Source organism: Homalodisca vitripennis, chromosome X (assembly GCF_021130785.1).
Source record: "Homalodisca vitripennis isolate AUS2020 chromosome X, UT_GWSS_2.1, whole genome shotgun sequence".
Classification (NCBI taxonomy): Eukaryota; Metazoa; Arthropoda; class Insecta; order Hemiptera; family Cicadellidae; genus Homalodisca; species Homalodisca vitripennis.
The window spans coordinates 67,973,233-67,995,005 of record NC_060215.1 but is presented as its reverse complement, the minus strand read 5'-3'; the positions used below and the strand labels follow the sequence as shown (position 1 = coordinate 67,995,005).

At 31.9% G+C, this 21,773-nt stretch overlaps 1 protein-coding gene across 6 annotated transcripts in view; it reads right to left on the bottom strand.

Annotated features, from left to right (window-relative positions):
- Positions 1–21,773, bottom strand: part of LOC124369128 — a 338,533-nt gene that overhangs the window by 127,834 nt on the left and 188,926 nt on the right. For all 6 annotated transcript variants that reach the window (XM_046826895.1, XM_046826892.1, XM_046826891.1 and 3 more), the window contains 2 exons: positions 14,642–14,704; positions 1,159–1,360 (listed from right to left, as the gene is read on the bottom strand). In XM_046826895.1, coding sequence (XP_046682851.1) covers positions 1,159–1,360; positions 14,642–14,704 — 265 coding nt within the window. The remainder of the gene's footprint in view (positions 1–1,158; positions 1,361–14,641; positions 14,705–21,773) is intronic.

The following is a 21,773-nucleotide window of genomic DNA, read 5'->3' as shown; positions in this document are numbered from 1 at the left end:
TGTACCGTCTACAATCACATTAGCATTATTCACAAGGCACTAAGATATAGGATCTTTCACACAAATATTTCTAATCTAATATTTAACTCCTGTACTTTATACTGTTTTAACCTAATAACATTACACAAGATGGAATATTCACAACGTAGTGAAATACAGCTGTATGCGACAATCAGTGAGCAGTCAGCTGAGATAAAATTCAATTTCTCAATCACAGACTTACAAAATGAAAGCTTTACAAACAATTAAATTTCTATACAATACATCTTTTTACCCAAGTCTGTTGAATTTCAAAGAATTAGGTAAAATATGTGACCAGTAAAATAATACAAAGTGCACGTCCGCACAATACGGCAGTCGGGAGTTGATGCCATATTTACAACGTCCATATAATACGGACGTTGATGTTAAAAGGGTTAAATTAATAACCCGTTTTGATCCTCATGATTGAGCCCTGAAAGTTGTGAACTAGCATGTGTCATCAAGAATATTTAATGGCCAATGACAATTACAAAAGATTTGTACAGTCTATGTCAATAAAGTTTTAAAATATAGTTCAGCTATTCAAACATAGATTTATAAAAACCATCTACTTTAAAAAACAAAATTGTACAAGGATGATCATTAGCTTAGGTCAAAAATATTACAATCTAAATTCGTAATATTAATAGGTATGCAGTTATATATTTTTATGGCTGTATATCTAAAGTTATCCTCGGCAGTGCTACAAGTTAGATACTCAGTCCTCATCTTGTGTATATCACTATTACATTTAAAATTATGTCAGTTTTTTCTGGCATAAATTAAATATTGAAATACATGAAAGGATCATAATACTATGTTGAATGAATGAAGGTCTGAAATGACTGGTTCTGACTGGTACCTTACACAGAGCTCCCACGGCCCTTTTAGGCAAGGTGAATATGGCTTGAGAATGTTTACTATTGTCCCAAACAATCATGCAATAATTCACATGATAATGTATAGAGTAAACTGACTCCAATAAAATGATAATTGTACGTGCATTGATACAGTTTCACATAGTCTCTTAATCATGAAAATGCATGTTGTGATGTTCAGGTTGTGTTTCAAGGATGGAGTAATCAAAAGTAAATCAGTTTAATCTATTTAATTTATTAGTATATTTAATACACATACCTGTCTAGTTTCTATCCTTAGCTGCTGCTGCAATTCAGGTTTAGGTTCACCAAGGCGGATTTTCTTGACAGAAGGTCCCAGATCCTGCAAACTGCTGGGTTGGGTAGGTGGTACAACTACACAGTCACGGTCCCTCTCTCGCTCCCTCTCCCTTTCTCGCTCTCTCTCGCGTTCCCGTTCCCGCTCTCGGTACGGTTCCCCTCTGAAACCAACAGCATCGTTCAACAGATTATGTTTAGAAACCTTTTTATTCAACTGTTCTTCTCTCAACATTGACAAACTGGTGTCCTCATTTCATCTACAATATCTATTAAGACCATCCTTCATCTGCTACACATATCATAGAATATAATTAGAATTATGGAGGTAAAGAATTATAGTGTACAAAATGCATTACTTCATGAAAGTACTTTCAATTGCTTGGTAATTAAAATAAAGTTTCACCTAGTATTATTACATTTATAATTTTTACTATTGGTTTTTAATCTGATCAGAGCATTAATTTTTTGCCTCATGACATGCGAAAACATTCTAGGAGGGAAACCGATTTAAAGAATGAGTTATAACCTTATTTTTACTATTCATATAAATTTTACATGCCTTTACTTTAATGCTGTACTACAATTATTTTAACATACTTGTACTGGGTGTTCAACTTAAAAGAGGCCCCATTGCTCATTGGGTTGTACAAAACTACTTTTTTGGGAAATGCACATATTTGTGTGAAACGGGTGAAATACTGTTTCTAATGTTGGTATGACTGGAGCTGGAGTTGGGATGGCTGTTTATTCCCTACCTATTGCAGTTGAATCAGTGAAGGTCAAGCACTGACGTTTAGAAAAGTGAGGTAAGGTTGTATATTATTGTTTGTTAAAATACGCTTAACTGTTGAAGAACATGTATTCATGATTGAATACTTATTTAGCGACGAAATCTCCTGCTGTGTCGGCAACAATTCATGGACAAATTTGAAAAAGAATCACCAGTTAAAAGTGTAATACAGAAGTTATTAAAAAGTTTCATGAAACAGGTTCAGTGTTAGACAAGCGTCGTGACAGGCAGCAGTCAGTTTTAACTCAGCATGTCATTCAGGATATTAGAGCATCAGTTTAAAGATCTGCACATATATGTTTGCAAGGACTAAGCTGAGAAAAGTACATTTCGTTAGGTTCAGTCCCACACTGCTATTAGAAGAATACTGAAATGTTATCCATACCGAATGCAGGTTTTCCATGAAGTGAATGATGCTGATAATGTCAAAAGGGTTCACTACTGCCAATGGTTCAAGACATTCACTAGAGGCAACATTGACATTTTAGATCAAGTGTTCCTTACAGATGAAGCTTGGTTCCATCTTGGAGGTTATGTTAATAGCCAAAACTACTGGACCTGGAGTACTGACAACCCGCACATTTTCATCGAAACTCTCCTACACCCCCCCCCCCCCCAAATAGGCATATGATGTGCGGTTTCAAGGCAAAGAATAATAGGACCTTTGTTTGTTGAAACAACTGTGAATGCTGTCCTCTACCAAGACATTATCAAACAGTTCATAAGCTTATTGAACGAGGATGAGCATTACTGTTGGCTGCAACAGAATGGTGCCACTTGCCGTACAGCTCGCCCAGTATGGAGATGTTACAGGATCTTTTTATTGAAGAATAATTTTAACATAATTGTGGCCACCACGATCCCCTGATCTATCTAGTCGTGACTTCTTAAAACAGTGGGGCTACTTAAAAAAGTATAGAAATGGATGAACGACATTTTCAACATTTGTTGTAATTCAGTACGAAGTAAATGTTTGTCAATACATAAATTGCTATTTAATCTGTGTATTTGAGACATCTTTTAAGTTGAACACCCTGTATTATTGTTCATTTTAAATATTTGATTAATTTGTTTTACAAACATTTTTTATGATTTCATTTCAAAGAACAACTAGTTGAATGCATACAATATTTTAAAGATTGTTGGACTGTTCCTCAACAGTTCAAAATCATATTTTACGACTATAGTTACAAATAGACACTAAATAGTGCAAAAACTAAAAAGTTAACATTAAAGATGTTTAAACTGTATTTTAGTTAACATTGATTAATTCTGAGTTGATTAACAGTATACTTGCAGAATTTAAATGTGTATAAAATAGTATAGTTGCAGTTTTTAAATGTGTTTAAAATACTAATGAAAATTTAAGTTGTTGGTCACTAACAAACAATTTCTTTCCTTGCATAACAAGTGTGGTATGATACATAGAACTGAATCATCATAAAGGTTTGTTGCACTACATCCAATTTCAATCTTTATTTCCGACAATCCTAGCACATTATTTACATTAATTATATTACAAGTGTATTTAAAATATACAGTTACAGCCAATTTGCCATAGTATCAATGATATTAAATAGGCCAAGTCATTTTCTGAATATATTATTACAATTCAGATTTTTTAAATGGTATAAGAACAATGAGGGTTAAAAATGATGATACATAAATATGGATTCTTTTAAATATTGTCAAATGCTTTCAGGAGAATTACCTAAAAGTTTGGATTTTAAAGGGCTACATAATGTTTATGGATATCCTACAAGTGACATGTACTTTAGTTATAATGTACCTAAATGCACACTAACACTATTTTTTAAGTTTTCATCTCTGTACAAATAGAGTTCTTGTGTTTACATGTTTTGACACTAAAAATTTTAAACAAACACATTTACCGGAAAACTACAATTTTTAATTAACACATCAAGACATATATGATACAATGGTATACATACTACCAAAGTTGAATTTAGCCACCCCTTCATAGGTGACGGCTTTACTGTTGTGCCACTGCTTTAACATTACAAAGTATATGACTGGTATCTTAATGAGTCTTGTATTATGTATTACATTACTTCCAGGACAGTAATTAATTATTTCTTATATGTAACATGTAATTCTTTAGATTTAAAATAAAGTTCAGTTATTTGAATTATATTTTAACTACTAAATCTTAAAAATTACAGAAACTACAAAACACATACAAATTTTGACATATCTTTGCATATTTATTAATAATTAATTTTTTAAGTGTATAACATGTAAAGACTTTAATGTATTGTAATGTATATTACTGACTTAAAATTGAAAACAAGTCAATGCCTGAGTATAATAAAAACTTAAATCACACTAACTGCAAAATTTGTATTTATGTACTCAGAAGCAATTTTAAATTATATTACAAACATGTATAAAACACTGGATAAGGTACATCAGTCTTTAGGAAAGGAACAGTATTAATAACAATTTATTAACCGGTAAAAAAAAATATTTTTTACTGCAGATGGATTTTATTGGCCAATGAACCCATAGACATTCATGTTTTATGTTTTTATTGTATGTCTTTCTAAAAACATTTTACGTTAAACATCAGAGACTTGATGTTGTGTTTCTAGTCACAACATTCCAAACTAACTCATGTCACAGATGTAATGCTACATATTCTGTGTCAACAAAACTTAGTGGTGTAATTTTAATCTTAGTGGTTATTTTACACTGTTGGTGATATGGAAGACCAACCTGTATGATACACTATGAGTCATGTTAGAATCAAGAGATTTAAATGTTTATTTTATTTTATGGATTGTACAAGTAAAGTTATTACTTCTAAACTTCAAAATATTTTCTAAAAACTGTTTCATATTTTGAATTGCTACTATACAATCTACTTATGACTGATTATAACTTAATTATATTTTAAATCACAACTAGATTTCAAATTACGAAAATAGAAATAATGTATGGCATAAAAAGGAAACAAATATAAATTTCAATTATTAACACTAACTTTTTTCAATTATTTAACTGTTGGCACTATTATAACCAATCCCATTTTGGATCTTATTTAATACAGTACAAACTTTATATAAAATAAATTGTGCCATATAATGTATATAAACATTCTCCTATCTATATGCAATAACACAAAAAGTTCCAAGGTCGTTGTTAGTCTATTTGAGCCATGACAGACTAAGTCAAGCAGTCCCCTTCTCTTACTGCTTCAAAATATTAATATGAATACACTAGCTTTGCCAATTATGTTTGTTTTTAGGATTATGTAAAATGAGGATATACAATTTCATGGCTTGTAATTTCTTTATCCGGCTCTAAAAGAGTTTTCAACAATTGGATCAAGGTGATACTTTTGCCATATTTTATAAAACTTTTGTGTGCATATAGGTATAAGAGTTTGATCAAAAACATTTTATAAAAAACTTCCTCATTTGAACTTGTTATTAAAAATTAACATAAAAAACAAACCACAGATTCTATACAAAATTCATGTATGCTAGAAATTAATTCTTCTCACAATACAAATAAATCCACACTAGTAGCTAATGAGATCTGTTACTACTTCAAAATTTAAAGCCCACTATTTTTATGTATCCAATGCATTTGTTTTCTAAAGGGTATTACCCACTTAATAATCTATGAAATTTTTAAATAAAACTGTTTAAATAAAAGTTTTACTTCATAACTTTTAAAATATAAATTGCAAATTTATTTCGAACTTTATTAAATATTGAATATACCCAGCTATGCATAGCTTGATGTATTAATTAAATAAATACTAGAAGTTGTCATTGATTTACGTATATTAAAAGTGTGCACAAGTTCAGCTTATTCAACAATCAGAAATAAATAAAATGAATTTGAATTTTATAAAGTCAATTTTGAGTCTCAGAAGATAAAATAATGAAATTGCAGTTAAAAAATAAAAAAAAAACAATTGTTTAGTTACTAGACTCCGTTAATTCTTGGATGTCTTGTTTTCCGCCTGAAATGTAAGTAATTATACATAAGTAGTAAGTAATTTTACATAAGTAGTAAGTAATTTTGCAAGCTACTGAAGAAAAATATTTTTTCATTATACTAGTAAGGCACGTTTGGATCGCATTTTTCTTTTTATGAAAAATAAAGTAAAATTTTCATGTGCCTGTTTGACTTAGTGTACTATAATCCTCTCAACTTCATTTTTCTTCAAGGCTTTCACATTTTCTTCTTATTTACATAGGCCTTTTTTATATATAATAATGTCATTACAAGATTTTTACCATATTGATAATGTTTTTCTTGAAGCTCACTCAATAAGAATACAGGTTTACTGCCAGGTCTTCATTTCTCTATTTAGTCTTCTTCTTCAAAATCTTCTTTTTTCAATTTTCCACATTGGCACATAAATGATACTTTTCTATGGTTATGGCATTTCTTTCTCTGCCTCTATTTAAAAACAGGATCTCTGATTGACTTTTTCCAAGTAGGTAATATTAAAACTACCAAAATAGAAAAAATGTGAATCTTTTATATATGGTACATTTTTTACATACAGTATATCAGGTCATATTTACTGTCTTTGTACTATCTCCATATCAGAAATTCTGGAGGAACCATGCAGAGATTTTAAAACTCAAAATGGTTACGCTCATTGAAAAACTTAAAAATAAATAATTTTAATGGGATTACTTTCGCTCAAACATATAACATGTTTCAATGGGTTGGCATTTCTTCATGAAATGTTATCTTTAATTAATAGCTTTCATTATTTCAGGACAGGTATTTCGGGAGGGACTTGAACCCTTAAAATCATCTCTGGCTGTATCGTCGAAGCAAGACCAATCTCAATCAATCCCACTGTCATAATCAAATTTGGCAATTTATAATATTTGTTCACGAGTGTTTAGTTAAACTTAAATTTGTGGTTTTGAATGCATAAACAGATCAAATAAACTATGTTATTAACATTATAGCCTTCCTAAACACTTAATATTTAGTAAAACATCTTCTTTTCAATATTTTTAATGATATAAACTTAATTTGTTGTTTAACAGACAAAACAAAAGTGCTCCTCCAGCCAGTACACTGAAAGCATTTAGAGTAGACAATCAGCTCTGCTGAGACAACGAATAGCGCCATGCGACACCAAACATCTGTACAAGCCTACCTTCTGGAAGGCGTCACCACATAGTCCAACGCCATTTCTATCTCTCTCCCCCTGCCCCGAAACTGCAGCTCCCTGCTGCAACATCCGTTACAAACACAATCACCGCGTATCCTACACTTTCCTGTGTTTAGGGTACCACGCAGACACGTACCATAGAACAGATCATTAAACTGTCCGGTAAACAACGGATTACCATCAATTTTACGAATGGAGTGACTGCTGTGTGACCAGAGTATTGTTGCAGATAAAAAAATTATCAAAAGCCCTGGTATTTGTGGTGATAAATAACAAAATTCAGGTATTTTTAGATATTTATAGTAAGCTAATAACTATTTAGGATTCAAAGTTGCTTGGCTTAGTCCCAATGCAATTTGGTAAATTTAAAATTAAGAAAAGCTTTGTTCATAACAACGTCGGCCTTAATATAAAGATTTGAAACTAATGATACTTCTAAATACTCTTAGACGTGATGTATCACTTTGGGTACTATTTTACACAAACGATCTGCTTCTTGGTAGTCAGTTTATTTATTGAGTGCAGTCAGTGTGGCAACAGGAAGTTATTTACTGTAATATCAACTAAAAGCTCTTAAATGGAATAATTCAAATGATTATTTTTCACAACATTTAACTGTAAGGTTTACTGGGCATAGGCCAGTTAATAGGTTAACAATGTCTTTGTAATCTATTAAAATTTTCACTCTCTCACACACACACACACATAACAATATATCCAAAACCAAATGTACATTAACACACTGAGTACGGCTGGTTTTTAATGTGTAGTGTGTTTGTGCATGTGATTATAAAGAAACTATGTCTACTACCAAGAAATGACTGAATCTAATAGTTATAGATGAGGAAAATATCACTTCTGTAGTTTTTGTGGCTGAATGACAAGGCTTGTAGTAAAGTGAAAATTAGTTTACAGAACATGTAAGTGCATCAACTGGATATTGAATCAGTAATTATGGTCTGCAAAAATAGGATGTTTCTTAAGGTTCTTATTACGAGGGGGTACCCAAAAAAAACCGGAATTATTTTATAAAAATTATATATTATCAAATTTTTTACAATACGACCTTATCTCCTTCAAAATAATCTCCATTACAACTAATACACTTGTCCCAACGGTATTTCCATTGATCAAAACATTTTTTGTAGTCATCTTTAGAAATGGCTGCAAGCTCGAGCTTCGTTTTTTTCTTAACCTCTTCAACGCTGTCAAATCGTTGACCTTTCAAGCCTCTTTTCATGTGTGGAAATAAAAAAAAGTCGCATGGAGCGAGGTCAGGCGAGTAAGGTGCGTGGGGCAGCGGAACCATGCCGTTTTTGGCTAAAAACTGCCTAACTGAGATGGCTGTGTGTGCCGGTGCGTTGTGGTGGAAGAACCAGTCTCCAGTCTGCCACAAATCGGGTCTTTTCTGGCGAACACTGTTGCGCAATCTTCTTAAAATCTCCAAATAAAATGTTTGGTTGACAGTCTGACCTGGAGGAACAAACTCAGAATGAACAATGCCTTTAGCATCAAAAAAGCAAATCAACATGGTTTTGATGTTTTGATTTGACTTGCCGACATTTTTTTGGACGAGGTGAAGATGGCGACTTCCATTGGCTTGACTGTTGCTTCGTTTCTGGGTCATAACCATAGCACCATGACTCATCACCAGTAATTACCTTTTCCAGAAAATCGGGATCATTTTCGAGATGTTCTTTCAGAAGGCAGCAAGTTTCAACTCGATGTGCCTTTTGATGGTCAGTCAGAAGTCGAGGAACAAATTTGGCAGCAACCCTTTTCAGTCCTAAATCTCCTGTTAAAATTCGCTGAACCGAGCTCCAAGTTAACCCACTACTCTCTGATAGTTCCTCAATTGTCTGTCGACGGTCGGTGAGCACAAGTTCACGAATTTTCTCAACATTTTCGTCCGTTCGAGAGGTTGATGGACGTCTAGAACGAGGTTTGTCTTCAATCGACATGTCGCCATTTTTAAATCGAGCGAACCACTCGTAGACCTGAGTTTTCCCCATAGCATCATCTTTGTAAGCTGTATTCAACATTAAAATAGTTTCTGCAGCATTTTTACCAAGTAAAAAACAAAATTTCACAGCTGCACGTTGTTCACTTAAACTTGCCATGACAAAAAACGAAACAAGAACAAAACAGGGTTAGCGAAAACAGTCACTACGAACGAACAGAATGCACTAGGACAACGGAACTGGGGTCACTGAGCTCGCAACGGGTTGCGCGACACACGCCTAGCGGCAGGAATGTGTACTACACGCTGCCGGCTGCCAGCAATACAATTCCGGTTACTTTTTGGTACCCCCTCGTATATAAGAAATAGGACTAAAATGACAAAGCAAGCACATTCATCTGCAATTAATAAATGCTTCAAATTAATAATATTTATAATTGAATATAAAGATAACAACATGAGCAAATTTCTGTACACAAGGTATAGAGTAAATAACGTTCCTAAAATTGTTGCCTATAAATTGTTATTCGATATTCACTGAAGAGGATATTATCTTCTTGTTATTAATAGGACTGATGGTGAAAGAGCTAAACTGTTTGGTTTCTTTCTATTACTGCCATCTAAAGCTTCAATCATTTCTGACAACAAGCATAGTTTATTCACTGGATTATAGAATCCATTTTTTTATTAATCATACAATGGATGTTTTGTCTGAGATTAAAAAACCTCCTATGTCAATCATCTCCTGAAACATATTTACTGTTAATTTGTTTACAGGATAAAATGTTCAGAACTAAACACAAATTAACATACACACTAATCATTATGAAATGTAATGTAAACACTCGCATATAAAATTTCAAGCTCAGATGCAACAGCATTAAACTTTTTTTACTCTTCATAAATATAATTCTCTCATGTACAACACAATCAACATTGTCATCTTCAATAGAAGTGGAGAGGGACATACTATTAAGTTGTTCTTCAGAGCTTCATGAAAAAGTTACTGCCACCCCAGTGGAACTCAAGACACTTTTTAGGGAGTGTGTTCAAATACTACACAATTACTTTCAATTTTTATCAACCTTAAGCTTTTTTTGCCATATTAAGAGTTTTATGTGAGAATGTCTCAAGTGTGACCTTGGTATGCTACTCTAATAACAGCAAATCAAAAATCAATGAATAAACACAGACCCTTAATAGAACAGACCTACTTTTGATGGCATAAACAGAAGAATACCAGATGGCTTAGCATAAATTATTAAAATTCCCTACTCTGTTCTAGTAGTACCAGTAAATTCACTTCAACAGTGGACACCTCACAGAAATAGGATATAACAAGCAGAGATATAAGTAATTTGTAGTGAATAATCTAAGTATAATCTTGCCTAGGTTAAGCACTGCCTTATTAAGGTTTAAAACTTAAGGTTAATGGTCCTTTCTTTACCAAGTCTTTACTGTGAACATTTCATTTCAAACGTAATAGCATCAAATCTATACTTCACATTATAAAAATAAAATTCTGATAGATTAAAAATTATTGAAGTTTTAAAATTATGCTAAGAAACCTCAAGAAAACTTGATTTACTTGTGTTAGTAACACGATACAAATCTTGAACAAATTCAGATTAACCCTCCGACTGCCATTCAACGGACATCCGTTGTTTATTTTCATTTCTTAAATACCAATCAACAGATATCTGTTCATTTGGAGCACGGGCCCATCCGCCTGCTTAATCTCATTTGTTATAATACATAAGCAATCAAGTATCGACGTGATTCATATACCATTATGAAAGGTAAAGAGTTGCTGAACACAGGGTTTGTTTTTAATTTGTTCTATGACAGCAGAGTAATTTTAGAATAACGTTGCTATTTTCGTCTACAATAAAATTGTTTCACCCAGTGTTTTTAGTTTTATAACAAAATATTACTAAATCTATATCTATATAACTGTTTTTATCAGGTAATTATCCCTTTTTTTTAGCAACCTATTATACAAATTGTGATTTTTACTAACCATAAAAAATAAAAATTATAGGTTTTGTCACAATATTTATTATTACACTATTCTCTATTTTATTGTAAATACAATTATACCAAATAGTTAGGTCTACAGTTTATAACAATTTATAAACATTTTTACAAATGTATGTGTTTTTGATCACAAAACCCATGCTTATGAACTACTTTCTGTTTTCCGCGCTAAAACTACCCAAAGATTCATACAAAACGACACATTCTCTGAAAATAGACTAAATTTGTGACCTTTAGGCTATTTTGGAATTTGAACATTTATATACTGAACTATATTTTTCAGGCACACCCCTCCCCCTTTTTTCAAGCAAATAACAAAAATTATTCCCCATGCACTGTAAAACATTCAAATGAAAATATTTACATAATTACTTATTATAATTGTATTATACTGTTCATTGTGAACAAAATGATAGCAAATACAGTTCGGTTAGCAGTAAAAGAATATTTTGTACATATTTTAGAAATATAGCTTTTAAAACTGGGAAAAAACGGCTTGGCGGGAAAATACTAAGAACAGTTGGAGGATTATAGCAACTAATTGTATTCTGATTAAATGCTACATCTTCAGGGAATTTATAATTTGCAGTACCCAAAATGTCAAATGGTTACATCATTCCATGGATAACACGCTGGAAAAAGTAATACTACTTTTCCAACATAGACTCTTACACTGGAACTAGTACAGCTCAATACAAGGAGTATTTTTTAAGTAAGTACAGTTTTGATATATATAAAAAAGCAAGTAATCTTTTCGTAACAGTTATAAATGTATACGAAAGCCTAAGCTTTTCCACCAAATTGCCATCAATATTAAGACACCTATCATATCGAAAAATATCCTTTTGTATAATAGTTGTTACAGATGTTTGCCGTCTAATTTAACAGTGCCTGCAACACAATCGTTTTGGCGCTATTGTTGTCATTGTGCCACTGACCTTCAAGATGCTCCTTCTGTTACAAATACACTGGTAGTCACGGGGTGCTAGATTGGAGCTGTATGGAGGATGAAAAGTAATGTGATAATGATGATTCCCCAGCCAAATGTTATGATAAGTTTGTTTTGTTTTTCCCAGCCAAATCTTGTGTTTGTTTTGCTGCATGCGAAAGGTTCAATAAAAATGAATGGAAAACACTCCCTGAAACTTAAATAAACTGATCTTATGACAAAGAAATCATGAAACTTCTGTTAATTGTCATGTTTTCATTCAATTTCTGAACCAAATTGTCAGCTATCACTGAGGGTCGCCCAATCCGTTTCTCATCATGAACATTCATTTGACCGTCTTTTCCCTAGCTCCTACCCATATGTGTTCCATTCTTTCACTCATAATGCTTTTTCCTTACACTTTGAAAATCTGACGGTGAATTTCAATTGCTTTCAGCACTAAGAAAATAAATAACAGCGCGTATTTCATAATGTACAGGATTCTCAATTGGCAGAGGCATTTTAAAATCCACAAATAGAATTAAACAAGGTTGACTTTTGCTGTAATGGCATCTGTGGCTTGTGCACAGGTGCAGGTAGACATTGTGGAAACATAGGACAATGACTGCAGTTCTGTAGTGGCAGAATTTGAAAACAGTACTTACTTAAAAAAACTCGCCTTGTGTATATAAAATGATCTAATGTTGACTTATGTATTATAAGCCAGTAACACTAGAACCAAGAAAATCAAATATGGAATTAAACTAGTGGTTAATAACGGGAAACCCATAGAGATAGTTCATGCATACTCTGTATTATAAAAATTTCAGGTGGCGGAGGAGTTAAAAATGTAATAATGGATTATAAATAGTTAGAAACTACTCTTTGAGTGAGATAATTTTATTTTTAATAGTTATAAAAATATTATCTATATTGTATTAACACAAAAACAATAGAAACATTTCGATTAGACGCCAAATGAAAGAACTACAGTAAAATAGAGACAATCTTGCTTCTAGTGTTCACAATGAACAAAGAGTGCAATAAACAGGACAGATGTAACATTAAACCAGAAATGCCATGAACTTTTGTTCATATGGGTGAAAAATTGACACTACAATCTTTTTTCTGGATATAATAAGCTTAACACTCCTCAAATCTTGATATGTTAAATTCTAATTATTGTTTGACTAGTTAATTAGTGTCTACTATTTCTATTATCAAATTCTGTGTAAATTATATTGTTACGATAATATACTGCTTTTTATACAAGTTATTGTAACAATAGATTAACAAATTAATTTAAGTTTTCATTTATATCATTGTGATCATTGAATAGATTTCATAACATTTTACAGGCACGTGTGCTTTCCTGTGTATTTTAGTTAATAATCTTTGTAGGATTTCCAGCAAATCCTCATTGTACCACTAAAATACACTTCACCTGGAAACCTCCTAGAAATTGAGCAAACAGTGGGCTAAGGATACTTTGTAGGTTTGGCACAGCCAATGCCAAAATTGATGTAACTTTACTATATAATTAAAAATTAAATAGACTCAAATTTAAGTAATAAAAAAAACCAGAGACCATTGAAGGATTGCTATTGAAATTTGATGCTGGGACAGGCATCACCTTGTGTTATACCAAATGTTTGTAATAAAACCTGGGTGATTTTGTTATTAAATATATGTTGAAGGATTTGTAGCGTGAAAGTTATTTGTGTCAATTTCAAACTTTTACACACTACTGGCAGTATTCTGGCAGCTTCTTAACGATGTCTACAAGTTTCATAATTGTATCTTGTTTTATTAAATGATCAAAACATTCACTATAAAGACATTAAATCAGGCATAAAAATTGTTTTAATAAAACAAATAACTATTACAGTTTAGTTATTACATTTCTAAACAGGATGGACAAAAACATATTTAACCTTACTAAACAATGTTTGTAAGGGATTTTTATTCTTTTGTGGTACAAAAGTTCAGGATTAAATATGGGTATACTGGACCAGTAAATCTATGTAAAGTTATACTGATTTGTAAGTCACTCGAATAACACTCAGTACAACCTTGTTTATAAAGACCTCCGGGTTATCCAGATCGCTTTTACAGAGTGGATGGATCCAATTTGGTATTATAAAATGAAATACAAATAAATAGAATAATATATTTAAAGAGATCAAAGCAATTAGCTATTAGAGCATGCTATAACACGTTACAGTAAAACCATGGTCTAGTTTCGTATTATGTAAAAATGTTATTTAATGAATACACTGATATATAAATTTAGATCAGATATCTAACACTACTGAACAAATTTAGTTGTTGGTTTTATAAAACTGGATCAGTTATAAAGGCATAGCAGACTATTTAAACAGATGTTCATTAATAACTATACCAGACTTGTTGGCAAATATTAGTTAGTAAAAATTAATAAATAAGATTGTTAAACAACCATAAATGTTTAATTTAAACTTTATCTTCACAGTACATAATAGTTATTAAAATATTATACTGTACTTTGAAGTTATCATAATCTAATGAAATATACCTAGTTGATGGGGTGACCAGGTCAATGGTCCTCTCACGCTCTCTCTCCCGATATGGCTCTCCTCTGAAAAATATGAAATATTAATCATTATAGAAGAAAATAAATTAAAACTAATAAACTCTAAAATTAAAAAAATATTTTCAAATTTAAAACTACTTATTACAACATCCTTCCTGTCTTCAGTACAACCATTGCAAAGCACCACCAATGTTAATTGATAATGTTCAATCAATCAATTTCTTGATTTGTTATTTCATAGAGAAACACAAATACATTACAAAAGTTAACAGAATGTAAAAATACAATGTGTTAGCTGCTGTTTGTCGGTAAGTTACAAAGTAAAATAAGTTAGTAAAATGATATATATAATGGATTTAATTGCCATTGTAGAACTATGTTGTAGTATGATTGTTATGTCAAGCATTTGCTCCCTCTTCAGGTTCTGTCCTCTCATTCTTCTCAGTTGTTCTGGAAGATACAGAGAAGAACATGAAAGATGATGAAGATGGGAGTTGATGGAAGATTATGTAGTCTGCAGCCAATGAAGATCGGTTGTCTTTTATACAGAAAGAGGAGATGTTAACGTATAGCGAAGAATGTAGCATGTCTGATGTGATAGCTGTGGATGATGTTCTTGCTTGGTGGATTTTTATTATCAGCATACATGACTACCTCTTGAATGTACAGGTTGACCACTGTCATAAATCCCAGTTCCTTAAAAGATGTAGATATGCAAGTATCCTTAAAGCTTGTTTCTGCTGAATCAATACTCGTTCCATGTTGCTGAACGACTGCTGTTCACTTCAAATAATAAGGTTATAAGTAATATGAGACTTACATAGTCCAAAATATACTGTTTTGGCAGTTTAAATATCAGCTAATTGTTTAAGATTTTTCTTAGCATACAGACCAGAGAAAAGAAGATTTTAAATTTAAAGTTTGATTTCAACAAATATGTGATTTATCTGCACCCAAAGAACAGTCTTAAAATATTTGACAAGAATTCTAAATAACATGTATAGGGTGTGTTCAAAAAGTATTCAACCTCCCTATGTTGGCCGATTAATACATAACTGACAATCTCAGACCAGACGTGGATGTGAAAGCAGAGGCGGATATTAAAATCTGCTCTCCATGGATTATTTCTACCCCCCGAACTGATGGCCACAGTATAACTCCAGTATAACTCCCCCTAAAAGTATTAACTTTCATTATGTGATTGTCTATAACAAGATATATCAAACGCTAAATTTTGTTGCTATATGAATCGTTGGATTTTGTACTATCTAGTGGTATGAAAGAAACATTGATCGTTATTATATTACAGAAAAATATAAAATATGTTGTATTGAGTACAAACAAAAACAAATAATTAAATGTTATCAAAATGAGATCAGTACTATAAAATTCAAATACAACTCTTAGTAAAAGACAACATGGTAGTGCTGTCTAAAATTTGCCACACTGAACTGCTATTAACGCACATTTTTCACACAATCCCCATAAGGATACATAACCTATTCTCTTTTACAATTTAAGCTATCACTCATTTCTCTAAAGCTACATAATATATATATATATATATATATATACAGGGTGTATATTATGTCTGGAAACACCCAAATATATCCTTTAATAATTTAAATATAAATTTGAAACCTCTTACAATCGTGATAGAGATTGGGCATCTACTTTTTGAACAATGTTTTTGTTTATTGTCACACCAAACAGGGACGTCCTGCCGAGGGTATCGTGAATATATTCTTAATGGAAGCCTATACCTTGTGATACATAATTTTAAAAGGTAATAGCTTACTGAATTGAATGCCACAAACCGCATCTCAAAGGAATTATTCTATCAGAAATAGAGCATTTTTTAGTATTGAAAATTTACTGATGTTCAACAATGTAATTTTAACATGGTTCTTGCCACAAAATGTGTTACACTAATTTTTTTAGCATTTTTTAAATGTTCAATTAAAATAAAATAAACAATTTATTTTTAAGCTGGTTTCATTAGTACAAATTTACCAGTTTTTTATTACAATGAATAAAACTTATGAGTCACTTTCTCTGATTACTTATGAATCTGTACTTGGTGTTTTCCAGTCAGCAGGAATGTTTAAAGAGACAAAGGTCACTAGCCCTATGAGAAACATTATTGTGTTATTAATCATCTGGTCTACAGGTTTCAGTTTGTTGAGCATGGAGCTTTCCACTAGACAGGTCTAAGCTTGGGAATTACAAATGGACAAAGGTCATATCATTCCTGTCGAGTTAATCAGTGTCTCTGAAGCATTGCTGTCAACAAGTTATCTAATTACAGTAGTTTCAGTTTTTATTTGGCATTTTAATGGAATTGTCTGAAAGAGAACGAATTACTCTGTTGATGATGCGAGGATATGGCGATCGTCAAAGATCTTATCGGGAAGTTTGTAATTTGTGTTAATGACACTTTCCCAGAAAGGAATCCCATAAGTGTTTTCAACAATATCAAAAACTATTGAGCGTTTTTTGAAATGACAGGGAGTGTACGTAATCGGCCAAAGTCGGGTAGGATACAATCTGCAACAGATGAAGAACATGCACTAGATGTTTTGCAAACATTTATTGAAGACCCATTGAAGACCCACATACATCGCTCAGAAAAGCTGCACAGCAACATGATATGCACCCTATGTCTGTGAGTAATATTTTGAAAATTAATAAATACAAACCATTTAAAGTTCATTTAGTCCAACAGTTAAGTGAGGATGATTACGACAGAAGAGTTGAGTTTTGTGAACTTGTGATGCGCAAATGTGATGACAATAGAGATTTTCTGACCAACATACTATTTTTCTGATGAGGCAACTTTTTTTCCTAAATGGCAATGTTAACAGGCACAATTGCCGTTACTGGGCTAGTGAAAACCCACATTGGATTACTGAGTCCCATTCACAGCAACCACAAAAACTGAACGTATGGTGTGGAATTTTTAGGTAACAAAATTGTTGGACCCTTTTTCATCAATGGAAATTTAAATGCCAAACTTTACTACAATATGCTCCAAAATGAAATAATCCCAGCTATTCAAATTGCATCAGGAGAATACTTTGATAATGTATGGTTTTCAGCAGGATGGTGCTCCACCCCATTATGGGAGACAGGTAAGAGAGTATTTGGATTTAAGGTTTCCTCATAAATGGATTGGCCGAAGAGGAGAAATCGAATGGCCTCCAAGATCTCCGGATTTGTCACCAATCGATTATTTCCTATGGGGTCATTTAAAATCCAATGTTTATAGAAGAAAGCCTCATAATTTGGAAGACCTAAGAAACAGGATTATAGAGGAGATTGCTTTGATAACTGAAGAAATGTTAGGCAACTCTGTCGAATCATTTTACACAAGATTGGCTCATTGTCAAACCGTAGAAGGAACACAGTTCGAACAATTGCTTTGACACCAAATGCAGGTAAAACGTTTGTTGTAAGACTTTTCTAACAGCATACATTATTTTTTATTTGTAATAAGAAATCAATAACATAAGTATTTCCATAATTGTAACTGTAATAAAAACTGGCAAATTTGTGCTAATAGAACCAGCTTAAAATGAAATTTTTGTTTTATTTAATTGAACATTTAAAAAAATGCTAAAAAATTAGTGTAACACATTTTGTGGCAAGAACCATGTTAAAATTACATTGTTGAACATCAGTAAATTTTCAATACTAAAAATGCTCTATTTTCTGATGGAATAATTCCCTTGAGATGCGGTTTGTGGCATTCAAATTCAGTAAGCTATTACCTTTAAAATTATGTATCACAAGGTATAGGCTTCCATTAAGAATATTCACGATACCCTCGGCAGGACGTCCCCCGTTGGTGTGACATAAACAAAACATTGTTCCAAAAAGTAGATGCCCAATCTCTATCACGATTGTAAGAGGTTTCAAATTTATATTTAAATTATTAAAGGATATATTTGGGTGTTTCCAGACATAATATACACCCTGTATATATATATATGGCATTGTACCATTCATTGTGCATAAATAATGCTGCCATCCATGTGAGGAATATTTAAAAGAACTATGTTTCCTATATTTGTTTATAACTGAAATCAATTGTAAAAACAACTCATTTATCTTTAAACTAATTTTTATTGGAAATAACTAAATTATTATATCCTATACATTTATACCTTCCTTATATGACAAGTTGAATGAAAAACAGAATATATACGATGAACACCATGCAATTTTAACAATGTAGTGCCTATAATTAACATTACATAATTTAAACAATCAAGATTACAATTTGAGCCTAACATATATTTAGAAAATTCAAAATCGAATCAAGTAGACAATACAAAGTTTCTTGGAATAATATTAGATCAGAATTTAGGTTGGGAGAAACATGTTGATTATGTGGTAAAAAAAAGTCCTCCGGTCTATTTGCTTTACGCCAAATGTCAAGGGTGTATAGCATTGAGACATTGAAAGCCATCTACTTTGCTATGGTAAATTCCCATATGTCTTACAATATACGCATATACGGAGCCACAACTAAAAGAAATCTGGACAGAATCTTACTACAACAAAAAAAACCTTTAAGAATAATTTTTAACCTAAAACAAAGAGATACAGTGAAACCATACTTTTCTCAACTTCAAATTTTGACTGTATATGATGTATACATTTATGAAACTGTTTTATACGTAAAAAAATATAACAACCCAATTAGTATTTTAAATCACCATGATCACAATTTAAGACGTAGCAGATATGTGGAACAACATAGGCTGAAGTTTTATGTAAAGAAAACTAGTTTCATCGGCAGAAAATTTTTGTTTAACCTTCCTCTCAATATTCAAAATGAGCAAAATTATGAAAATTTCAAAAAACTACTTAAAGATTATTTATTAACGTTATCCTTGTATTCTTTTGAAGACTTTTTGTTTCAATATGTAAATAACTTTTAAGTATTGTTGGGTATGTTTAGAAATGTATAAAATCGCCTTAAATTACCTAATAATTACCTTAACTAATAACTGCCTTGATGTAAAAAATTGCTTTAAGTTACTCTGTAGAAGGCTACATAGCCAAATCTTACTTTTTCAGTGAGTGTCAAACTGATTTTTATGTTATAATATATAAATGATAAATTTATATTGAGATTTATTGTGACGCTATTCTTGTAATCTGTTACAGGTCTGAATAAAGAAATTTTAAATTGAATTGAATTGAATAGATCAGCCCACTTAAAAAAAAAACAGGATTATTATACATGATTATATTACTATATAACTACGAAATACATATAATTAGTAATAAAACAGCCAGTAATCTAATACATTACACTGTCGTAATAACTATCTGCTTTAACATTCTTTTTATTAACTTTAAAAAGAAAACATGATGATTATTGAGGATATAAAAGTTTACTGTTACAAAATAAGATCAAAGTCGCTTTCTTTATGATTGTGATCATTGCAGAATGAATAGCAGTGGTAGCAGTGCCACAGCTAACAGTGATGTCAGCCAGTCCCCAATCTTATGCCAATTAGTAATTCATGAGTGATAAAATGTATTATAATTGTACTATATACAGCAGCCAACAGAACAATATTTATGAAACCACAGAAAGAGCCTATTTTAATTATAGCAACAACACTAGAAGAGCCTGTCTTTTCGACCTAATACTCCTGCTGTCTAAAAAATGTTGTTGTGCTTAATGCATTCTATAACTTTCTTTTTAAATCTATGTCTTTAAGTTTATATAAAATTCTATGCTTTTTTTCCCCATAATTTGCCACCTCTCCCCCAATATGCTGCTCCAGAGCTATAGCCTTTTAGCCTATAAGTAAACCCAGCCCTGAGAACAGAGAAACCCTTTTGAGACCGTCACAAAACATTCTCTCTTCTCCACTTGGTCTATAAGTCACAGGGCTCTGTTTTATAAAAGGACCCTGTTACACATTCTTGAGTCATATTTCACTATGACTGAACATCTTGAGCAAAGAGATTGCATTAAGTTTTGCTAGAAAGTTGGCCATTATGCTTAAGCACGGCACCCACTGAAACCGCCCCGGCCTGCACTACTTTGGCCTTACTCCGCACATTGCAACCATCTGGCTCACTCCAGCTTTTCTGGGAGATCAGCCCTTATTATGTCATCGCCATATTTTCACATGCAATGGGATTAATACAAGTACTTTTTAAGATCAGGGGCATGTGAGACTTAAAAAAGAATTGTTAACATCCCTTTAAATCAACTTCAAAGCTGGTACTTATGCAATAATCTCATGACGAATATTGAAAAAAAGTAATTTTTTAATTCTATACAAATAACTCAAGGGATAGTATAAAGTAAACCATCAAACAACCAAAACTGCTAAAACTCAAACAATCAAGGCAAACTCAGTGCATCACTGGAGCAGTTCATCAAATATCTCCCGATATATTATGAAACGTTGTTACTAGTTTTTACCATAGAATTTGATACTGTCAAGAGATACGACTTTATGTTAGCACTACTGCTCATGGGCTTGGACCATCCCTCTGATGTGATATAAACACTTTGTTGTTAAATAAGTATATGTTTATAAATAGTATTTATACAAAAAGTATTATTAATTTTTGTTTGGATAATTCCTGTGGAAGAGAGGCCCCATTGCGCAATCGCACCCCTAGCTCTGGAATTTTATTCTAAGACATTGTTAACATTTAAGAGCTCATAATATGTTCTACAATTGTGTTTATATGTACTCATATATTAATGTTTATATAAATACTTGTATCCCGTCATACTCACATGGAGCTAGTCAGTACTTGCTTAAAATGTTGCGCAAACATCACAAATTACTGTAAACCACCATAAAGAAATAAGGTGATAAGTTGGTTAGTGAATGTTCTAATAATCAGCTGATATTAAGTTGTAGTGGATTGAGAATACCTGTTTGAGCAACACACGTGTTTTGTAATTAGCTATTTTAAACTAAAACTCTCATAAGTTTAACATTGGACATGTGGAATCTGGCATGGCAGATCCCTGTATTCTAATGTATTTCAATTCCACAAAAAGCACATCTAGAATGAATAAACATTTAATTGATATCAAATTTATTTATGCAAGCAAAATAATAGTTTT